General features: G+C 37.9%; 1 protein-coding gene across 1 annotated transcript; it reads right to left on the bottom strand.

The window, feature by feature from the left end:
* Positions 1–423: 423 nt before the first annotated feature.
* LOC139738077 (uncharacterized) lies at positions 424–24,633 on the bottom strand. The gene is made up of 16 exons (XM_071648740.1): positions 24,511–24,633; positions 21,332–21,439; positions 19,137–19,218; positions 16,278–16,329; positions 15,621–15,728; positions 14,927–14,975; positions 14,268–14,326; positions 13,002–13,151; positions 12,509–12,580; positions 11,588–11,644; positions 10,231–10,412; positions 9,719–9,764; positions 8,844–8,912; positions 5,754–5,899; positions 3,564–3,630; positions 424–435 (listed from the first exon to the last, which is right to left on the bottom strand). Exons 1-16 carry the CDS (start codon positions 24,545–24,547, stop codon positions 424–426), a joined length of 1,296 nt encoding a protein of 431 aa, XP_071504841.1. The 5' UTR covers positions 24,548–24,633.
* Positions 24,634–25,277: the final 644 nt, after the last annotated feature.

Genomic DNA, 25,277 nt, shown 5'->3' with positions numbered 1-25,277 from the left:
CACCGTCAGGCTGACAAATGAAAAGACATATGTGGAGGTGAAGTGTGGAGCCTCTGCCAAAATGCCTCCTCAGTCAAAGTAGAAGATGTACCTTTGTACCTTGTACACATATTCCAAAGTGTGACTCAAAATACTTTCCATAAATAGGTGATACATTAAATTCTAAAATTCAATACCCTTGGCTTGATTGACAAATGCTACTTGATTAATTTCTCAAGTGCACTCTGTGAAATCCAATACCTCAATCATCTCAAGCTCTCAACAAGTATCAATGTTATACAATGTAGACGCTTGCAGGCGCATGTCTTCAAATAGTTCTTGCCATAGAAATGTGGCATCAACCAGGTAATCATTAGTGAGTAATGACCATCCATTAGTGAAAGTCACAGGGGGACGAAAATAAATGCCGTGCCACAAGCACCTTCAGATGATGACCTGATCAGAGTCAACATGAAGGGCAAAGACAGTGTTCTTGAAGACCCCTTATCTGGGTTCTTAGATGGTTTATAAGGGTCTATAGGAAAACTGGACAGTTTTTCTTTTTTTTTTTGCAAGATAATCAGAAACCATTTATGAAATATGAAAAAGCATACAATTCTGAGAGGTATTCAAAGTTTATTTATTGAAAATCAGTTTTGAAATCACTGAGATATCCACAAAACAAAGTAAAACAGAGAAATCCTATTTGATTAAAGAAGGGTCCCACCTTTTATGAGGATCGCTTTGTTTTGGATATCTCAGCCATTTCAAAACCAATTTTCATCAAATAAACTTAAAATTCCTCTCAGAAATATATGCTCTTTAATATTACATAAGAAGTTTCTCATTATCTTATCTGAAAAAAAGAAGAAGTTGGAAACATAAAGCTCCATTTGAAGCAAAACTATACCATCCCTTTAAGGGATATCTACATTATTAAAGCTGAATATTCATTGATTACATAAGGTTTTATGAACAATCCATCAAAGCAATCATGAAACATTTGTAATTGCATTACAAAAGGTAATCTAAGCAAGCTTCCAAATGTGACCGTGCACCTCAAAACGAACATAAAGTCGCATACACTGATTTTGCGTGAGGACTTTAGGACATTATGCTAAAATTTGGTATCATAAAACGGGCGGGAAAGTGTGTTTTTTTAAGCAGTTTATCTCGAACATTTTTGGTAGAATAGTGTGATTACGTGTGTCTTTAGAATCCCTTTTTCATTTCTGAAAAACCTTGTCCACTTTCTTTACTTTCAACTCTAATAACTTTTGAAAAGATAGTGCCACTGCTTTGAAAGTTGGCATTAATTATGGACAGAATGTGTTAATGAGGCATGCTTAATTTCAGTTTAATCTGATAATCCCTTCATTGTTGTTAGTCTGGTGGTTTACTTCCTGTTTTTTGTCCCATTCATCGCACAGCCAGCACAGTTTGGTAAGATTAAGCGCTTGAATAGACACTGTACTTCAGAACCTCTTTTCTCAGTTCACACTTTTCCTGAGTTTGTGCTTTCTTTCCAATATTTAGATAGGTTAGGAGAGTCCATTTGATTTGAGTTATACATCATTTTAAAGCTTAAAGTCTGCTCTTTCAGAATATGGCCTTAACTAAAAATTCATGTCTGGCGACTTTTTGTTTGTTTTGAGGTGCAGGGTCACAAATGGTTGAACGTAAGGAGGCAGTACACTGGGCCGTTAGACAGGATGTAAATTGTACATTGTACAAGAACATCCGGTAAACCTGCGTGGGTGTTCTAATGAGCAGGAAAAAAAAAAAATCATTCCTGTGGTTGCTGGAGACATTGAACATGAAAAATAATTAAACGAGAAGCAAACAACCATCAAAATTCACCCACTCACTACTTATTATGCAAGGACGGGAGTAAAATCAATGTTAATGTCATCAATGTAGTGGGTGGTTAGGTGGCTCAGTCTACTGCACATCTGCCTAGCAATCAAACGGCACGGGTACGAGTCCCATCTAGTGGAGCGCTGTTGTGGGTAATCAAGCCATTCCCTCGGGTTAAGAGACAAAAACATGTTGTCCCTCGGAAAGGACATTAAATGGAGGTCCAATATGTGAGCGAGCCACAACTCATGCAGGTATAAAAATCCAAAACACAATGAGTGGGGTGCAAACCGAATTAAGTGGCCCACCCACATACCTACATCAGAAAATAGGTGAAGGATACCAACCCCCTATGCTTCGCCCCAGGTGACTAGCAATAGTCAGTAAACAGCATCAACACAGTACATTGTACCATGAAAAGAAGAAAGAGATGAATACACTGCAGAATAGAGACTGTGAAAGCCTTTGGAATATTGCTGCATTGCTCCTTTTTGCTGAACTTCCTGAGCACTGCAATATGAAGAGTCTATACTAGAGCTTCACAATATCATCTTTAATATGTGAATTTTGGTACTGCAAATGCTGCAGACACTTAGCTTTACAGCAAATATGTCAAATGTCCCATTTTATTCGATGAAAGAAACAACAACAAAACTCCATATAAATCTTGAGAAAGTTGCCCCCATATGAACTTAATATGGGGCTAACTTCCCTTCAACTTGATATATGACTGTGAGTAAATTCTTGTGCTCAGTCGAGTAAAATGAATTTCACATTTTTAATTCAATCTGCATAATCAAAGCTTTACAAATATTACTACATATTACACGTAAAAATATTTGCATGCTTTAATTTTCGTTCTAGTTTCATGTTGCATGAAATGTGCAAAAATGTTCACACCTCTAAAATTTACTCTCTTACAGTAATCCCATGAGAGGTGTTGATTGGTGAAGGAGGCATACAAATGCATGTGCCGATCAGCAAAAATAGCAAAGTATAAGGCAAAAAAAAAGAAAGAAAGAAAGAAAGAAAGAAAGAAAGAAATTACAGAAATGTGATATTCTTTAAGGCTGAGAAGAGATGACACATTGAAATTCCTTCTTGTTCTTCACTCAGTTTACTACACAGCCATATGTGCTATCAGTAACACACTTGGGGCCTCTTCTACAGACAGTTACAACCAATCGGAAACAAACTCCAGTAGGCTACATGGAAAACTATTGCATTTGTAAATCAATATCATGATTAATTGCAAATCCTTGTGATGGGGAGGGGGGGGGGGGGGGGTGGTGTCTGATAACCTAGGCTCTTCAGGACTACAATTTGTATTTCCAGAGACTGATATTAGGAGATTACTCATTATATTGAACTCAGGATTCCTCAATCACACTTCACTGTCATGCGTCATCATCGTCTCATTGTTCTTTAATCCTTTCTGTACCAGGGACTTTGAAAAGTGTGTACAAAGCTATAGGGTTCTTGGTACCAATTAGCTCTCCTAGCACTAAAAGGGTTATCAAACTGCTTTATGGGACTAGGCAACCAATGCATTTAATCTACAGGGTGCTACCACATGTCAGATGCAATGGGGCAATACTGCTCCATGGCACACACACAGCTGACCAAACAGATTACTATCATTTGATGCTGCCACTGCCAATCACAAAAGCCACGGTACCGCAAGAGATACAAGGATGTAATGAGAGAAGTGGATGACTATCACTCACCTCAACTTCAGATTGGGCTTCAAACACATGGCACTGGAATGACTTGGATATGGAACAAGTTGTGTCTCTGAAAACCAAAAGAAACCCATTCAGCCTATTAGAATCAGGGCTATGATACAGATCACAGAAAAATTGATTGCAGTCCCAATTAAGATGATACCAGCTAAAGCCATTGAAGCTCATTTAAAAAATAATGATAATTGGACACTACTGCCTTTTCATTGATCATGCATCGGAAAAACGAAATACTCCCCAAAATATTTCCCATAAGCAGGTGATACATTAAATCTCGACTCGAATAATGACATCCTTGACCTACTCAGGTGAGCTGGTTACTTCTACAAATGAATTTCACAGTGCACTGTGTAAAATACACCACCTGCACATACCAGAGCTCTCAACATATACAAGTATCAATAGGCGTTTTCACATCAGCCCGATGTTTCGAAATAGCGTGCTATTTTCTGACTTGGGAAATTAAAAAATATCTCGAGCTTGGATTTTTATCGGGCTGATGTGAAAACGCCTAATGATATAGACATGGCTGGCGCCACATTATCAAGTGTGTGTGTGTGTGGGGGGGGGGGGGGGAGGGCACTTCAGACTTCTGGTGCCACTTCCGGATTTCATCAGCTAACAAGCAAAAAAAAAATAAATAAATAAAAGGCCAGCGCAAATGCGGTAAGGTGCCACTTCTGGGTTTGTTCAGCTGGCAAGCAAAAAAAGCAAAAAAGTCTTCAGCGCCAAAATGAATAGATCATTTCTTTCTAGTGCGACTTACGCACTTCCGAGGTAAAAAAAAAGTGGGGGGGGGGGCCAAAAGTGGTGACTTCTTTTGTATTCCTTTGTATGTGGCAAAAAAGTGGCTCCCTGGTTCTGCCAGCCCTGATAGATACTTAATGGCAGATGTCTTTGGCAGCTCTGCCCCTGATAATGTGACAGTGACCAGCTGATTATTAGAGGTAAAAACCAGTCATTAGCACAGATTCCATGAATCCCACATCTCACAGATTCCATGACTCCCACATTTCACACATTCCATGAATCCCACATTTCACGGATTCCATGAATCCAACATTTCACAAATTCATGGAATAAACTGTTGCATCATATGTTTTATGCAAATAATGGCATTGTGAAGATGATTAAGATGAGGAAATTCAACAAATGCCATCAACAATTACAAGTCCTGTAATATGAAGGCCTGCTTCCTATTCAAAACTTATTTTTACACAGGGAATTCACTGACAAGTAGCCATGCACAAATCTACTGGAAGCATTTTATCCATGTATGGCTCATATTTACCAAACATAAGCTGGAACAAGCAAGTATGTACATGAATGTGAACACCTATTTTCAGTAAAACACTTTTACGTGACAATTAGCAATATAATTACAGATATTCTGAGACTCATTTAACTATCAATGAAAAGCAATCATCATCCAATCTGCTTGATTAGATATTGCTTTCTTGGCTATCGTTAGCAGTGAATGACAATGTAAACATCAAAGAAACCTGAGCCACTTACATCCCCCCTCCCTGCCATATTGACATGCATATGAAATCCTAAATGAGAACTGGAGTATTTTGAAGCACATTAATAACAGTAGTTTCCACAGGAAATTGGAAATTCAATACAGTACTGTCATGCATCAGAAAACTTATTCAAATTGAATGCTCGAGTATCATTAACAGGGGCGGATCCAGGAGTTCCGTAAAGGGAAGGCACCTTTACAAAATTAAAGGGGGCGCACGCACCCCCCCTCATTTTTTCTTTTTATTTCTTTCATTTTAACAAAACAACAAGGAGGAGGCGCATGCCCAGTGCGCCCTCCTCTGGATCTGCCACCGGTTAAGTACACTATGGCAGTGATTTCTACAAGAAACTGACGGGAAATCTGATATAGCGCCTTATGTCTCGGAAAATTCTGATAACGTCACTTGCCTCAGTGGCACAGTTTGATACAGGCTTGCATTTGTTGTTCTCTCATATTGGCAGGTTTGCTGTGTTGTTTCACTTTGTGTTATGCTTTTACAGGTGAAGATGAAAATTCAACATATTACCCCAAGGGAGGGCTTTCATAACTCGGACATCCACTAAAGATAACTGGGGAGGATAAGGTAGATCCTGTTTCCATGGAAACATGATTCGTCTTGGCACGCACACAGCCATGGATTTCCTACTCACCCGACCACGAAGGCAAAGCACTTGACATGGTCCATGCGCCGGCCGCAGGACGAGATCTCGGGATAACTGTGCTTCATCAGCATCGCCTTCGTTTCGTCCAAGTCATACACCATGACAAGCGTCTCCCCGAGCTCCAAAATCATGTTCTGCCAGGTTGTCATGGTAACAAAGTACAGGAAGACAGACAGACAGAAAGAAAAGAAAGAGGAAGTCACGGCTAGGAGCAGGTGTATGCAAGTAAGCTCTGAGATAATTAGGTGATACGTCATCAGTGTATCACCTGTTGTATCTGTATTGTTTCTTCCTTTTTTGTTGTTGTCGTATCTGTATGGATTCTTCCTTTTTTCCCCATTTCTTTCTGATGAATATTGTGAATGAAGTAGCTCAAAAATGACTTGACCAAATAACATGAAATTTTCAGTCATCGTATGACATGTCAACATCTCGATAAAGAAAACTTTTCATAATATTAACTTCAAATTGAAATTCCAAATCCTTCATTCCCTCAATTGCATAGCACTGCCTTCCTTAACTAGCGAGAAAGGAAAATGGACTTGACATAAAATATATTATACAAAATCCATCTTGCAATCATGTTTTTTTGATCCCGACACCGGAAGATTCTTTTATCTCCTTCTTGCCTTTTTTCAAAAAGCACAGATGAATTTCATATCATTGTAGCTCCATAAAGACTATCTCATATAGTCCATGGGCCAGGCCAGATATTGGTACCATCTGAGGTGGCAATACCTTTTTGGTGTCATTTTGTTTGTCGGGCATAGATATGCTTATCAAGCTATGATAGCATTTCCAAATGAGTAGCTTAGTCATAGTAAACGAATTTTAAACCAATTTGGTTTTGTTGTTATATCCCTGTACTTCTGAATGGAGACCAACCGCTATACAAAGAAGAGCACTGTCTTCTGTATGTTCACAGGTGTTCTGTTGTAAACGCGGTGCGCTTAGTCTTTATTCAAGGCAGCGAAGGGAATATCCAAGGGTTATGATGTCCACAGCGCTTAGTCTAATATTCAAGACAGCGAAGGGAATATCCAAAGCTTATGATACAGTGTATATCCCTTTATCTAAAAACAACAACAACAAAAAAAGCAATTTCTCATGAATTTTAGCGTCTTTTTCAATTATTTATCATTTTCCGGTGAAAACGCTATGTTGAAAACGCTAATACCACGCCAATGTCGCTTTATTTCCATCCAACAATGAAAGATTATGCAAAAACAATGTATCGGTACACTACAATACATTATAATTGATAATGTTGTAAATGAACAGAGTGATTTTTGTTTAAAACTGATGTATTTGTTGAGAGGGTGGTATAAAAACAGTATAGATAATCCCTTTTATTAGGAACTTTAGATATGATAACGGTACATTGTTCTAGATAAAGACTAAGCGCGCCGCGTGACAGTTGTGGACATCATAACCCTTTGGATATTCCCTTCGCTGCCTTGAATAAAGACTAAGCGCACCGCGTTTACAACAGAACACCTGTGGACATACAGAAGGCAGTGCTCGTATTTGTATAGCGGTTAGTTTCGATTCAGAAGTATAGGGATATAAGAACGAGACCAAATTGGTTAAAAATTCATTTATTATGACTAAGCTACTCATTTGGAAATGCTATCATAGCTTGATAAGCGTATCTATGTCCGACAAACAAAATGACACCAAAAAGGTTTTGCCACCTCGGGTGGTACCAACAACCCATTTTTCGGCTCTTGGCCCATGGACTAATACACTGGCTTTGTTCGCAAGATGCAAGGTCATAGATTTCCAATGTACACTTAATTGTCACCCTTCTTTCTCTCTTTACTTTTCTCTGTGGTTGTTCTTGTTCTAGTACCGTGACAGGGTGGTATGTGTACATTTACATAATTTGGCCCGTGAACTGAATTAATTTGTTGCAGGTCAGGTGCAGCATCTCGCTCATCTCTTAGAAATGTGCTTAATAAATTTGTTATTGTCAGGACTAATAACGGAGTTGTAGACAGGCTGGAAAGGTATGATCCGAAGAGAACTTGGTATAGAAGGTATTTCGTGCCACACTCTGCTGAGTGTAGTGTGTATAAAAGGGGTTCTGCCTCGTTCTGCCTTTGGAAACTGCTGAGCTTTTATTCTTGTTATGCATGCTTTCTATTGGTAGCCATCCCAAAGGATGTTATATTGTTGATATCTGGGCAGTACAGAACGGAGCAACTACTGAAGTCTCTTGAGTTAAGTGGTAAGCGTTCAATTTGATATATCTTTTGTCTCATATCAAAGTCAATCACTGATGATCAAGTGATATTTATATTACAATGACACTGTGCACCGGTATCTTATAAAGGAAGGTTCATGCACAATGCAATCACTGGTACAATGTCATGAGTGCTACCATTGATTTCAGAGGAGAAATTGAGGTATGCCCATGTATTAAAGGGTGTGATTGTTTTTGAATTCATAACATCATACACAGTGCTGCTTTGATTTCTCCGTGTCCCCTTTGAAAATGTGTAGATCACGGGCAACCGATATCTGATAGTCCCCAGCGTATCCCCTCACTTGTCTTCAAGTGACGAGTTTCATATCTCGCGTTTGATTTGGGAACACACGCACACACCAAAATGACTTGAAATTTGCTCACATTTAAGCGATGATAGCACCTTGTACCACAATTATTTGTGATTTGCAATTGTTGTTGGGCTTTATGAAGCAAAAACCCTGGTGAGGACAACCTCACTGAACTTGAATCCACTAGGATATAAATAAGATATCATATTCATTGACAGTATAGTTTCCCCAACATCTCTGTTGATTGGGTAGGAAAGCATTCCAGTGGATGTGCCAATTGATACAAAAAGCGGTGTAAGGCTTATAAAGTCAGTTTGAATGGAGGATCAACAGACACTGCTATGGCCCGATTTGTAATTGATTACATAACATTACATAGCATCTACGATAACATATGTTCTGAGATTGCAATAGTGTCGGCGTATAATTTTGGTTAATATTTCGTATATTCATCATCATCACACTGAAATCGTGTCATCAGTGTTATTTCCAACATTTCTACATGCATATACCACTCACCCGCCTGATATTTCCCTCATCATTCAGGACTTGCTTCACACCATCTTCAATGACTTCTGTTCCTCCATTCTAGGTATTGACAAGGACAGAAAAATTAACCTCATAAAGGGGGTTGTAATGAAGTGTTTGTGAAAACCTTATCAACAAATTCACACAGAGAATATGACAGCAGAAATCTAATGTCGGTACACCACCAAATATGGAATCCTACAGGCAAATAGAGTATGTCAAGTTTTTTTCTATATGAATGAAAGGAACAGATATTCATCTACAAGCAAACAGATGTGTAAAGGTACACTAGGGATATATTGGGTGCGTGGGGTTAACATGGGCACAAATGGCACAGTCACGGTACACAAGAAAGAACAGAGGGTGCACAAGTGTGTACACTGGGGTGTACAGTGGTACAGGGTGGTGCATGACGGTTCTTGTGGGTGCCCGCAGGGATGCACAGGGTTACACAAAGGGGTACACAAAGGTGACATGTGCAAGGGGGCAAACAAGCATCTACACAGGTTCAAAGGTGTGCACAGGGATACATAAAGGTGTAAATGTCTACATAAGAGTGCAAAGGGGTACATGGGGTGCAAAGGGGTGCACACAGGAGTACAAGTGAAGTATAGATCCACAGAGTGCCCTACAATGTAGCACGTGGAGCACTGGAATGGAGTGGTGATCGTATGCAATCACAGGAAAGGACAATAGATACAGTTTCCACAGCAACAACTGAATGACCACAGCCTTGTAATTTTAACCTGGCTACTACCATGGTAACTGAAATTCAAATATGCTGTTTTTGCTGTGATAGTGTCAGACCAGATACACATTGTATGTTTTATTTATTCAGTCTAATTAAACAAAGCCATGTTACTTACTGTTCCAGTTGAAAGTCTCCCAATGTACTGCACTCTGTGGAATGAGCTGAAGAAGGAAAAAAAAGGGGGAAGTAGACATTTATATTCATTGTACTTCATCACAGATTAAATGAGATTGATTTTTTTTTAAACCATTAAAATGATATCATGACAGCAAAGTTTTCATCAGGTGTATTAGCAAATTACAAGTATGTACATCAAGGTTTCATTTATAACTGGATAAAATTTAATTGATTTCCATTAATTCTTTCATCAAACACACTAAAAGAAGAAAGAAAAAAAGAAGAAGAAGAAAGGAAACGGCATAACTGTAGCAGACACCTGCACATAACAACTCCAGACTCGCTTCACTCAAAAGTATTTATTCAATGTATGTTTGTCCATTTCAGAACTGACTTTGTGTGCGCAATTCTTTACCGACAATGTTAAGAATAAGCATCACTAATACATTAAAAATTCAGAGAACTGCAGACTTGTGCTTCATGCAGACACACACACACACACTCACACACCTTCCTGACAAGCTCTCCATGGGTGGTTCCATTTCCCCCACGTCCTGGATCCCCTGTATCGAGCCGGACCAGTCCGCACCGATGCTCTGGTCCTCTGGGGCAACAAAGTTTGGGTACTCGCTCTTCATCTTCTTGAATCTCGAGATGAGCGGGGGAAACACTTTTCCCGATGGTAGGTGACACTGTCGAAATAGGAATGGAGAGTCATATCTTAAAAACAACAATGACAGTAACAACAGCAACAACAACAAATATATGACACTGCTAGGGCGACAAGACCACATATGTCAAAAATTTCAAATGTTCAGCAGAGCAAAAAAAACCCCCCCAAAACATGGCCGCCCGAACATAGTGACAAATGGGATTGCCTTTCCTTTGACATGCTACGATGGCTTAATTTTGGGGGTAGGACAGCTAGAATTTGGACAGGACATCACTTGACTGACTATCTGGCAATTAATCCAAAAAAGTGATTTTCACCAAAGACTTGAGATACAAGGTCTTGTCACCCCAGCGACAATAAATGCAAGTACAATTTGAAGGGTTTGTATGTACTATGTACACTTACAGCATACACTGGATGGGGACACCTTCGGCCACAAATCCATGTAATGGCAGGCCAATGTTTATAACATTACTGTATATTCAAGTTATTGTCAGATACTTGAAGCATCATACTAAGAATACACTTATCAACTTATTATAAAACAATGACAGTTAGGTCTACACTCCAGGGCCCCTTTTCATAAAAAGTTGATATGATTGCAACTCTTGCTTTAATGACAGTTGCCATGGTAATGACAAGAATCCACCTTCCTAATTGGCTGATGCAATGGGAAGATGCCATTCCAGCGAGAGTTGCTATCCTAACATCTTTTGAAATGGGGCCCTGATCTACATATGTTTATAATCATATTTGATATCTCTTGCACACATACCAGAAAAACCCATTTTCATTTCTGAACACGTACTGGAGCATTCTCACCTTGTGTCACAAACCATCATGATCGTAATACACATGAAATGCTATAACATTACATGCGATAGAAGTTGCTGATGTAACCTGATATGGTCAGTGGATATATATTTCATTAGTATAAATGATTTCTTCATTACAGAAAATGAATATACTATATTTAGATGTACACTTAACTATCTATCATCATAAACATGAAGAAACTGTTTTTTAGGATATAACTATTTCCCAGTCAGAAACCAAATCACATCAAAAGTGTCTTGCCAAATGGTTTCAATATTTTCCACCCTTGTCTGAGACTGTTATGCACTGTAGATCTTAAAATTCACAGGATACTAGTAATCAAGAGCTTAAATACTTCCTTTAAATATCATACCGTACCTTGATGATTGCTAAACTAATGGGCCATCCCGCATGGTCACGTAGTAAACTTGGTATCTATAAAAAAAGACAGAGATTATACCCAAATAGAGTACTCTACAAACACATTTGACTCCAAGAGAATTCCATTTAATCTGTACACAACACACAGCTAAAGGAACTTACATTTTATTATTCTTTGTACATACACATAAAGTTGTAAATTAATATACATATAGCCCACGAATCCTAATGATCACAAATTCTATTTCTCACTAACAGGTTCTGAACATCACCAACTTGTATTATTCTTGGCGTTTGGATTCCTCAAGTTGAACTATCATTTCTACCTTTGCAAAAGACTCATACTATACTGGTACTTTTATTAACATATAAAGGTGTGAATATGAATGGTAAATTGCTTCTCCACATTCTGGCTGTGTTCACACATTCACTAGACATAAAGAGGAAAAGTATAAGACATAGTTTCAATTTCATTTTCGTATTTCTCAATAGAAAACTCATGAAATATAACAAAATATCAATTCATAATGTCCAGCTTCGATGTATACAAGAAAAACAAATATGAACATACTACATTGTGGTTGAAGTGTCAGTTACAATCAAAGTAAAAGAATGCTGCAGGTAAATATGATGGAACCTACGTAAAAAGCAAGCTTGTTGAGTGTAGGTCCCACGGTGATGTGGTATGCCTTGGTACTTCTTACAGTGCAATGAAAATGCTGAAGATTACCATGATTATCAATACATAAGATGACACTTCAGAAATACACTGCTTCTAATTTTGAATATCACTGATGAGAAAGTGCTCGAGTGCAGGAAAGACATATGTACATATAACGTTGAAAATCATAATTTGAGCACGGACCTGCAAAGTAAGTTTGTTTTCCTTTTTTTTTTTCTTCGGGGTATTAAACTGACCTTTCCTCTCACTGTGGCATATAAACTCTCTCCGTACAGTTCATCAAAGACATCACCTGGTTCTATCCTGTCCTGTAGGGGAAATTAAAAGGAATTGGATCGGCTGAGAAAAAAAAGAAGCTTAATGGACTTTGTTTTCTATTTTTTGTTTGCTGGATAATGAAATACAAGATTAGGCATACAGTATGAACGATATCATTCTAACAATTCTGAGTTCTGAGTTTCTTTAACCCACAACAGCAGGGAGTGGGGTTGGAAGGGAGGGAGGTGTTAAATATTTTTCACAATAGTTTGTTAAAAAAAAAAAGATCTGAAGATGAAATTGTTTGTCCTTTTTTCTTTCATATCTCACACACATTTCTAAGACCCGATGTGTGTAATAAATGTTCTTAAAAATGAAATACAAATATACTCTAAAAAAACAGACAAACAACATAGCTTAGCCTTGGAAATTTTCACCTCAAATGCCAAAATTATAATAGGACAGACCCACCTCATCTGCTGCGACACTGCCAGGTTTGACTTCAGCGACGATGATCCTGTCCCAAATGTGCCTGACGACGACTCCTAGAGACTCGCTGGGCACCAGCTCAAACTGACGGTAGATGGGCATCACCCAAGTCTCATCCAAGAAACTTGCATTCTATGAATATAGATACAGTGGTCCCCATTTAGTAGGGATGCGGTCAAGAAACAAGCTACCAAACAAACTGCATAAAGACTACAGGAAAAGGGAGTAAACTAAACAAGAAGAATACTGAAAGTCTCATCATACTTGAACAAAATACAGAAGATATGCAAATGAAAGTAAAACACGATATCAATTACAGTCAAATACATTGACGGTCAGGGAAGTAGCTGTCAGATGACAACATCATTTCCTCAACAATTCTCATCAGTCTGTACATGAACAATTACAAGAATATTACTAAGGTATTAAAAGTGATATACTTGTAGCAAATGTGATTGCCCAGCTCAAAACCAACAAAATGCAGGCCACAATGATTATCCACTTTTCTACACACTTTGAAAAAATGAGCTCTAAGCATTGAAATGATTCATAGCTTGTTAAAATTGCACCATCCCACCCACTAAAAAAGTGTTTGAAATAAGAGAATGTTAGGAGGTGCAGTTTCATAGAGAAGGGAGAAAAAAGGATCTAAAGATTAGATACTCAATCAAGTGTACTATGCAGAAGTATTAATGGAAATATACTGAATCTCCCACTGAAAGCAGCACCTGGCAGAAAAAAAAAATAGTCCAGAAGAACTGCTAATATCTTGATTTTGAACTGGGTGGTCACAAATAGAGATCCTATCACATTTAAATCAACATTGGTATATATGATAGAGAGATATACTTAGGCAGATGGGTAGCGGTAGATAGATAGATGGATAGATAGATAGATAGATAGATAGATAGATAGATGGATAGAAAGATACAGATAGAAAGATGGATACGTAGACTGATATCAATTCAACACAGATAGATGAGAGAGAGAGAGGGGGGGGGGGGGGGAGGGAGAGGGAATGAGAAAAAGAGAGAGAGAGAGAGAGAGAGAGACAGACAGACAGACAAACAGACAGAGAGTATTTACAAGAGAGAGAGAGAGAGAGAATGAGAAGCTTAAACAGCTTGGCAGTGGATGCAAATATATGTGCAAGTCCTGGCATGTTTTAGCTATTTAAACAACACAGCAGCTCTCCTGGCAAGGTTCACTGTACTTTGACTCTATATGGCCACAGATCTCAATACTCACCTTTATGTTGAAGTCAAAATTGATCTGGTTGGCTACAAATACAAGTGATGACAAACTCTCTGCAAAAGGAAAATATGACACAATAACAGATAAGAAGCAGATATATATATATCATATAATGAAAATAACATTAATAAAATGAAACATCACATACTTTGACTGCATGCATACATATGCACATGTACACTTTAATACATGTATACATGAATACAGTACATACATACAATGTACTTACATGTATATACATGCACACATACACACACATACATACATAAATACATACACACATACTTACAAATGTATATATATGTACATAAGACAGAGAGAGAAAAAAAAAGAAGCAGCTATGAAAGCAATGGTAGAGAATAATATTATGCAGTTACATCACCTTTGTGTTTACATAATTATGTACAATCACACAGGCAATATACACTGTATCTGATACAGAAAATTTACATAACTGATATTAAAAAGTCTGATATGCAGCCTTCGGGACTGTATCAAACCTTTTTTACCTTAAAGGGACTTTGTACATATAGTTCAGGAGAGGGATAAAAAGTGACGCCTTTTGCGTTAATTTTACTCTAGAAATCAATGTCCTACAGTAACACCTTCCAAGGTGAACTTTAGCATTATATTTGCAAATTCACATCACTGACCTCCCAACAGCTCATTGCCGATGATGGATTCTGAGTTGTTGTACCAGACCTGAATGAAGTGCATGAAAATAAATGAAACAACACCAGAATTAAAAAGCTTTTCTAGGCCTTTGGATTCTGAGGTGTTGTACCAGACCTGAAGTGCATGAAAATAAATGAAACAACACCAGAATTAAAAAGCTTTTCTAGGCCTCTCTTCAAATATTCATTTCATTTACACCTTGGTCAATTGCTTCTCAACCCAGCCATATGAGCACTCATTGATTATTCTGTGCATTTCTGCTTGAAAACATATGTTTTTCTCGCAGATTTTAAGAACTTAATTATGGTAGACACCCAGTGGAATTGTATGTGAAATACTAAAGCAAACCATCACGAAAAAACATCAAAAAGTAAACAACACAGGTATGTAATTCTCTCTTTACAAAAGTCTTTAAATGAGCTATTTATTACTTTTAAAGACATCCTCTGCTATTGACACCCAATTCACTATACATTACATAATATACAGCCTGGCAGTCATCCAGAAAATCTGGCTTATTCTATTAATGAGGGGTTTGCCTGGCTAGGTTTTTGTGTGTTTGCTCATTTGTTTGCTAAACATTGAAGAAGTATTTCTGAATCTCATGGGAAATTGAGGGTGTCGTAAAAGTCCTTTCGTTCACCTGCAGTCTGTCTGTTTGGGTTTACTTACATTGAGCAGCTCTGAATTTCTGGTGATGACTTCAATAGGGGTCCCAAGGAGGTTGTAGTTCAGGGCCAGCCTGATAAAGAGCCTTCCTCGCCCTAAATTTGTCTTCACCTGAGCAAGGCAAACACACAGCATGTCATCAAACATCAGATTACCAATACTACCATCTCCTTCCAAAAGATTTTTACTATTACCACAAATTGAACTACAAATTGCACTACAGTCGTATGAAGAGCTGCTAGTCACAGAGTACAAAATCTCCCCTGAATTTCAATGTGTACTTTTTGTTCTAAAATCACGAAGAAAATTCCTAAAAGCTGACAAATCACTACCATATATTACTTGAATAGTCTGTGCTGCACACATTCAAATCCTTAATATACATGTATGTTTAGATATTACTCCTGATACACATTTTATTCACTTTCAGGTCCACAGATTAATGGATATATACCTTTGAAACTTAGGCAACTATTCACGTCTAGATATGGTATAAGACAGCACTTACAGAATTGTCCAAATGTTTACATGTGACCATGTGTAAAATTTTGTAGACTACAAATATTTGTCTCATTATCTAAACAACCATCCTGGCCTTAACAATATCATGTGGAAGGTTCTTGTTTGGATATTGATTGGGGAATGCACCCTATTACTTACCTTTTTGCATTTCCTGATCGCTTCCAGCATCAGTGATAATTTGGGGCTAGGTCTGTGCAGGAAGGAATGAACACAGCATATCAACTGAAGAGCGCCACTAAATACTGTGATAGTCAGTGACCTAATAGCAGAGCAGTTTCATATAATTAAATATCATTGCTGGGGTGACAAAACCTTGTATCTCAAATTTTGGTGAAAATGACTTCTTTGGATTAATGGTCAGATAATCAATTGAGTGATGTCCTGTCCAAATCCTAGCTGTCTTACTCCAAAAAAAATGCAGCCACCATGGCATGTCAAAGGAAAGGCTATCCCATTTGATATACTATGTTTTGGCTGCCATATTTTTTTGCTCTCCTGAACATTTGAAATTTTGTAGATACAAGGTCTTGTTGCCCCAGGGATGATATGTATAATTGTACGGGATGGTGATGATACCTCTATCTGTCAGTATGCAGGGCTCCACACTAACTTTTCATTTTGGTGGCCCAAAGGCAAACATCCGACCTTTTTTGGTGGCCCGATCAGGCCACCAAAGTCTTTATTTCTGAAATGTTGGTGGCCCGACGTGCGTTTTTGGTGGCCCCGGGCCAAGATCAACTTTTGAACAGTTGTCAGCGTTGTTTGTATACTGTTTCCACACAAATGATCACTCACATACTCCTGTCAATATCATGTTCAGTAGCTCCGAGATTACACAAGTGTTTATCAGCAAGTTTTTTGTTGTACTTCTGTTTAGAAAACGGTTTAGAAAACCTACATACCTCTGGTTAAGTTATAAAAACAACCCATTCAAACACATTTCCATTCTAAATCTTTTACTCACAATGTTATACCTTGACACTTTGAAGGGCACAAGTGCCATCCATACAATTTTCTCATTTGTGTATCCAAACATATATGTGGGCATGATTTGTTATTTAACACTAACTTTATATGATGGTTGTTGCTGTACTGGTCTTGGAGTCATTAACAATAGCCTACAGGTTAAATATAAGTCGACATTTACAGCTGAGCAATATGGACTATTCATTTGGTAGGTTTATGTATCATGCTACAATCAAAATGCAACATACAATCATGTTAATCCAGTGAAGAGCACATAGACACATAGGCATTGACAGAGAAAGCAATACTGAAACCATTCAAGCTATAACTTGACTAAAAAAATATGCTTCAAAAGCTATTCTGTGGATTTTTTCCATATTTGGAATACAACCTCAAAATCATTTACCTCACTTCATTCTCTTAAAATTCCAAAATAAGTAATCATCATGCAAATATATACACTGTATATGTGACTGTGCACCTCAAAACGAACATAAAGTCGCACACACTGATTTTGCGTGAGGACTGAAAATAAGTGAAATGGGTCAACCTAGCCGAACTTGACTTTTTCATATTTTCTGAAAGAGCGGGTTTTCTTTTGCATTATGCTAAAATGTGGTGTCATAAAATGGGAAGGAAAGTGTGTTTTTTAGCAGTTTATCTCGAACATTTTTGGTAGGATAGTGTGATTAGGTGTGTCTTTAGAATCCCTTTTTCATTTCTGAAAAACCTTGTCCACACTCTTCACTTTCAACTGTAATAACTTTTGAAAGGATAGTGCTACTGCTTTAAAAGTTGGCATTAATTATGGGCAGAATGTGTTAATGATGCATGCTTAATTTCAATTTAATCTGATAATCCCTTCATTGTTGTTACTCCGGTGGTTTACTTCCTGTTTTTTGTCCCATTTATCGCACAGCCAGCACGGTTTGGAAAAGATTACGCGCTTGAATAGACACTGTACTTCAGATCCTCTTTTCTCAGTTCACACTTTTCCTGAGTTTGTGCTTTCTTTCCAATATTTAGATACGTTAGGAGAGTCCATTTGATTTGAGTTATATACATCATTTTAAAGCTTAAAGTCTGCTCTTTCAGAATATGGTCTTAACTAAAAATTCATGTCTGGCAACTTTTTGTTTGTTTTGAGGTGCAGGGTCACATATATGTAATGAGTAAGTTGTCCATGTGTTGGCGTGATAATGTCATCAAAAACAAAACTGAAACAAAGTTCATGCTATATTCACCAACAGTTTATTTCGGCACACAAAATTTCGAGCGATTCGCTCTTTCTCAAGTGTTGATACTGAGAGAACATTAACAATTAAGCCATAACAGTATTGCGCAACATTGTTTATGGCTTAATTGTTATTGAGCCGTAACAATATTGTGCAATATTGTGATGGCTTAATTGTTATTATTATTGTTATTGTTCTCTCAGTATCAACACTTGAGAAAGAGTGAATCACTTGAAAATTTGTGTGCCGAAATAAACTGTTGGTGAATACAGCATGAACTTTGTTTCAGTTTTGTTTTGATAATTATGCATATACATATCTATATCTATATCTATATCTATATCTATATCTATATATATATATATATATATATATATATATATATACGTATATATATATATATATATATATATATATATATATATATATATATATATATATATATATATATGTATATATATGTATCTTCTTCGTCTTCTTTTCAAACCAATTACACTTCTGATATTCATACATTCACTGATTTCCTCCTTTAAAGCACGTGACAAAGTTGCATTTATTAGTATTCCTTTCCTCAGAGAAGTAGTTTATAATCTATCTTTTCCTGTTTGGGTTTGCTTTTCTTTCTTTCTTTTTTTCCTAAAGAAGAGTCATATCTATTGAGAACTGTCAGATGGAATATTTGTAGGTGGTCTAGCTGCCCAATATGATATTTTTCTCTCATCACTGAGGAGTTGGTTACAATACTGGGCACACTGCAACAGCATGCAATGTACACTGTAGGCATCCCTGAACTCACTTGCCCACAGTGAAGTGCTGCTCTATGACATCGATCCAATTCCAGTAGTCCTTTTTAGACAGCCCAAAGACATTGCTGGTATCTAGACAGTCATGTATATAATCAGAAGAAATTTTGAAATTGAGTTTAGTGTATATATAATGCACAAATAGATAAAGATGATTTTGTAAAAGCCAATGCAATATCTGAGGCTGAATGATACAAACCAAATGATTCTACGATGTTATCAGAAAAAAGGCAATGCTGAATATTACATGAACAAGACAACTTTGAAAAGAACAGGAAAAAAAAAACAGCACAGAAGCATTGGCTCATCAAAGATAAAGGATAAAATTTTGAAGCACTAGCTAGCTATTCATTTTTCAAGTGCTATTTTACAACCTGTACCCATGTGTATCTATCACTTTAGAGGATATCTAATCATAATCGGAGCTATATCTTTCAAAACTATTATGAATTGTCTGTGACAGAACCATTTTACATTGCAGTTTGATATCACTTCGGAGTTTCCTCATAAAGTATTCATTTACAGTAATAATGATATAATAACACACTATTTTTGTTATCTATATTTTGAAGACAATTAGCAAAGCTGTTTTGAGTAACAATTGAGGAAAGCAGTGTTCAGATAACTCTTGTGAAGTTTACACAAAACACAGAACATGAGTACATGTGTTACAATATGTGCAAAATCTTTTGTTAGCAAGGATCTTAAGAGTGATCATGCTGTAGAAATGTATGAGAAAGCAAAAATCACTCGATATCCCAATGCAGTTAATTCAAATAGATTTTTTTCTCTTCTTTTTCTTCTCATTTCCATAACAGAAGATAAATTCATCTCATGGCTGGTGGTTTGCATAGATCATTGAAGAGCTGTATCTAGTAATCCAGGTTAGCTTACTGGTATTAATTGTTATCAAAAATATCAATCATGCACACCAATTATTACTAATTAATCAATGAGTGTTTTCTCTTTTTAATAGGCACATTCAATGCTGTGTTTAGTGGAAACTATTAAGATCCATTTTATTGTCACACATTATTCACAAGGGGTAGACATAAAACAGCGCAATCCATCATTATTTGAAACATATTATGTACAAAAAAAGGGTTTAATGCTACACTTTAATGCAGTATATTGTATATTTACATGTTGAAACGCAGTTTGAGAATTGAACCAAAAATGTCACATTCTTCATCTTATCAATATCGAGACTCAAACACAATGCACTGATTTCTTTTCCCTACAAAAAAAAAAAAAAAAAAAAATGGGAAAAACTGCTTATCTAACAGTAGCAAGCCAATGGAGTAAAATGGAGTCAAAAGGGGCCTGAGCTTTTGATCAATCTTCCTCAGAGGAAAGATTACAAACATAAAGGGTAAGCAGACACATAGTAGACGAACAACACACAATATACACTGTCTGGGGAGAGGCTATGGACACAGAACAAAGAAATCAAAAGTGGCCGGTTAGGTGTCAAAGGCAGGGAGCCAAACAGGTAAGGAGGGGGTTAAACCAAAGGGGTGAGCAAATGAAACAAAGCAAAACCAAAAACCAAAAACACAAGAGGGAGGACCAGTGATGATCAATATGATGATCCCAAGGCTCATTGAAGGGTGACTGTACTTTGCATTTGTTAGTTGGCTCTCACGTTTATTTTTGCCACACTTTTGTACACCAGCTTAATGGCTTTCTGCTAGACCCCCCCCCCCCCCTTCACTCATGCTGTTATTTCACCCTTATTCTATTCTTCATCTTCATGTTGTTCCTGATCTTGTTTGATGTTACCTCTTTATTATTAGCTTTTTCCTTCACAAGTTGTCCTCAATGATCCTCTGGATCATCACTGGTCCTACCTCTCTTTTTTGTTTGCATACCCCTCTGCCCTAATCCCATCTTCTTCACCTGTTTCGTTCCCTGCCTTTGAAACCTAACCTCCCCGCCCCTTTTGTTTTCTTTGTTGCGTCCCTGGCCCCTCCCAGATAGTGCATGTTCTATGTAGTACCTACATATTTTATATGAGTCTGCTTACCAAATTGGCCTATGTTCGTTATTTTGCCTCTGACAAAGATTGTGCTACGATCGAAAGCTCAGGCCCTTTTAGACTCCAATTAGAAAGTTAGGGTATTGCTGGTCACAATAAAAGATAGCAATACACATCATAGGTAAAAGGGGAAAGATAATGCTCTCTCACTTTTGAGGCCTTTCTTGAAGATATCTTCGATGGTGGTAAAGAGTTGCAGGGTCTCTAGATTGGTGTCATCCACAGGTCGTGTGACTGCTTGCAGCTTGAGCAAGATGCCTGAGAAATGAAAGCATTATTGGGAAGATATTTCATTTTATAGATAGATTGACAGACAGAGGTTTCATAAACTAATGAATTCAACACATGAATATGTGCAACATATAACATTTTACATGAATAAACAAATTATTCAATGAATAGAGTAAAAACTACAAATAACCCTATACCTGCATATTCTTATATAAATAAACATAACCTATAAAGTTCATAAGGTTACGCTTTACAGTTCCTTATTCAGAAGGTTCATTTATCCAAAAATTAAATAAGGTTCATTATTCTGAAGGTTCATTATTCAGAAAAGAAATAATGTTTGTAATTCCGAAAATGAGATAAACCTCATTTAGTGACTGAAAAAGGTATTTTTATTTAAAAAAAAAAAATGGGAGGATGTTATGAGATGAAGAGAAGTGCATGCAAACACATGCACAGACATACAATACAGATTATTAATTAACAAGCCTTTGGAATAATGAGTCACCCTTACATACAAATATGGAGAGGAAGGTCTCAAGCCTTGGTGCTTAATTTTGCCTTCCCCTCCTCTCTGGTGACCAGTGATAAGTTTATGCACCTAAAACCACCACACTTTTTATTCGACCGAAAGATAGGTGGGTATCTTGTTGTCGGGGATATGTTCTGCAGAAACTACATCTGGCTTCACAGAATCCCCTCCTATGGAGGAGGGCTGGCTGTAAAAGTAAAAAACTGATTTAGAAAAAAAACAAAAAACAACTCCTCTGCACAGAGAGATTTTTCTGTCTAACTTTTTAAAAGCTTCTAAGTTCTATCGTGGTTCACAAGGCTTTGGAATTCTTACTAACCAAGTTGTATAAATGCCAAATGAATAATTATGATAATTATAATTATCTGACAATAAAAATACATATTTCTACAACCAATGAATGCTTGCTAGAGAGAAAAGCAATGGTCAAAAACTGTTCGTTTATAAATGTAATCTACATTTTCACTTGTAAGTTGTAGTAGACACTAGAGTAGATGTCTGACTTCTCCAATTCTCTAGCAGACTAGTCTAGATTTAAATTAATTTACTACGTTACACTGCATGCCACTGGACTGCTGCTGGTTACAAAAGTCAAAGTCACAAAGAAAGTGATTTTCAAGATCTTTTGAAATTTTAAATTTCATGAAATTTCAGGACAATCACAATATGCAACTTCATTCAATGTTACTGCTATGTCAGTCCGGGAAACCCGCTCATGAGGACTGCCCCCGCGTACGAGGATGGTCCCCCCGCCTCATGAGGCCCCCCGGGGAACGCCTCATGAGGCCCCCCATTCACTTCTTATTCATCTCACATCTGATGTATAAATTGTCGCAACTTTGCACGGTGATTTTTTGTTACACACACATGTCCACTATCCATGATGAAAAGAAGAAAAAATCCTGTCTGTTTTTTTTTCAAAAATCGAGTTTTAATCAACCGATGCAGAGCGCCCATCAAAACACGGGCGCCAGCGCGTTCGCACAATGCAAGACTGCCGCACCTAGCGGCCTGATCCGACTAAATATTTTCGATGCTTTTTTTCTGCGGCTCTCACCTCTCCGCGCACGAATCAGCCTCGTGAAGCTGAAGTCTGACATCTTTTTACACAAATTCGTAACGAAAAAAATTAAATCAGTACTAACCTGATCTTGTCCATATATTCCAAATTACTATTCCACACTGATAGAGTAGGTGGGTAGATGACATACTCCAGTTTGTTAGCAAAATAATCACTTTGTAGGTATGACGAGTTCACTTTCTTCGTCAATTCCGCCCACGATTCCGCCGCCCGCTTACCGTTTGGGCGCTTTCTCTGGAATCATCCCGCGACGCGACGTACGTTGCATCACATCACGCATCCAGCACATACCAGACTGGTATGTGCTGGATGCGTGATGTGATGCAACGTACGTCGCGTCGTGGGATGATTCCAGAAAAAGCGCCCAAACGGCGGAATCGTGGGCGGAATTGACGAAGAAAGTGAACTCGTCATACCTACAAAGTGATTATTTTGCTAACAAACTGGAGTATGTCATCTACCCACCTACTCTATCAGTGTGGAATAGTAATTTGGAATATATGGACAAGATCAGGTTAGTACTGATTTAATTTTTTTCGTTACGAATTTGTGTAAAAAGATGTCAGACTTCAGCTTCACGAGGCTGATTCGTGCGCGGAGAGGTGAGAGCCGCAGAAAAAAGCATCGAAAATATTTAGTCGGATCAGGCCGCTAGGTGCGGCAGTCTTGCATTGTGCGAACGCGCTGGCGCCCGTGTTTTGATGGGCGCTCTGCATCGGTTGATTAAAACTCGATTTTTGAAAAAAAAAACCAGACAGGATTTTTTCTTCTTTTCATCATGGATAGTGGACATGTGTGTGTAACAAAAAATCACCGTGCAAAGTTGCGACAATTTATACGTCAGATGTGAGATGAATAAGAAGTGAATGGGGGGCCTCATGAGGCGTTCCCCGGGGGGCCTCATGAGGCGGGGGGAGGTCCTCATGAGGAGGGACCATCCTCGTACGTGGGGGCGGTCCTCATGAGCGGGTTTCCCGGACTGATGTTGACGTCTAAATTCAATGACAAGATATATCCCTTTTATAATTCAGCGCAACCATTTATAATTTGGGTTCTACCGTATACCGGGCAGTGTGTTTTTTTTAGACGGCACAGATTGGGGAAACTAAAAATCTATCGGGGACCCTATCCCTAAACCTAACCCTAATCCTAATCCTAACCCTAACCATCAAACCCTAACCCTAACCCTAACCCTAACCCCAATCCTAACCCTAACCCTAACCATAACCATAACCAAAAACCCTAACCCAACGTTTTTCCCATAGGTTTAACACGCGCCATGCCCCAATCTGTGCCGTCTTAAAAAAAAAAAACGCTACCGGGGCAGGCAACATCGAGTATAGTTTTATGGAACTAACACAAGAATGAGCGCATGGGACTGTCACGAACTTTGTAAACAACTGATATCGGCAGCCCACCAGCAGCTTTTTCATTTGTCTCGTCGTATGATATCAAAGTTCTCAAGCCAGTTACAGTGACACTCACCTTTTAAATCTGTCAGCAATGGATCTTTGACAGACATTATGCCTCGCTATTATGACATACGTTGGCGTAAAATCACGAGATGTAAACCACGATCATGTAGTCCACGTCCAGTCAACACACGGCCCACACCTGTCACCCGTCGCGCAGTCCAGTCTAAAAAAAAGAAAGAAAAGAGAACAACAACAAATTCACGGGGCCCCTCCCACAACCGTCAAACATGTGTTGGTATCGTGCTGCGCTGCGCCGTACCAGGGAGGTGGGAAGAGACTGGCCGTACCCAGGCATGATCGAGCTAGTATACATGTATTCGTTTTCCTTTCGTTTTGTCCTGCTTTATTTTTCAAGTTCAGAGTTAATAATGGCAAAGACAGTGTAAAGTGAATAGGAAATACAGAAGTTATGCATAGAAAACATGCATTTAAACACAATAGCAAACAAACAAAACGTACTAGTCATAATTAAATCATAATAGATCGACTTCTGGCCCTATTTAGTCTCATTTTGTTCAGTTGTTATTGTTGTTATTAATGTTTTTCGAACTGAAGTTTTGAACTGGAATCAAAACGAGGAAGTTCTTTGGATTTATGTCTCATATGTTTTCCCCAAAAGCAGGTGTATGTATACTATTGGTCACAGCCAGCGATTATGCAAATCGGTTGCTATGATAATTACCGTACACCAAGTGACAACTCTCACCTTGGTTTGCGCACACAGTTATCATTTATCATAGAAACTTGCAAAGTCTATTGATAAGACAGGAACTTCAA

The sequence above is a fragment of the Diadema antillarum genome, unplaced genomic scaffold, assembly GCF_040938485.1.
Source record: "Diadema antillarum isolate AM-2024a unplaced genomic scaffold, OU_Dant_1.0 seq00000720_RagTag, whole genome shotgun sequence".
NCBI lineage: Eukaryota > Metazoa > Echinodermata > Echinoidea > Diadematoida > Diadematidae > Diadema > Diadema antillarum.
This window is presented reverse-complemented; position numbering and strand designations above follow the sequence as displayed.

Excerpts from the sequence above, each read along its gene's own strand:
- LOC139738077 (XM_071648740.1), bottom strand. The coding sequence starts at position 24,547 with ATGTCTGTCAAAGATCCATTGCTGACAGATTTAAAAG. Across the intron at positions 14,976-15,620 it reads GAAATTCAGAGCTGCTCAAT|GTCTGGTACAACAACTCAGA; the intron begins GTAAGTAAACCC and ends CACTTCATTCAG. Across the intron at positions 9,765-10,230 it reads ATGGAGAGCTTGTCAGGAAG|CTCATTCCACAGAGTGCAGT; the intron begins GTGTGTGAGTGT and ends TTCCTTCTTCAG.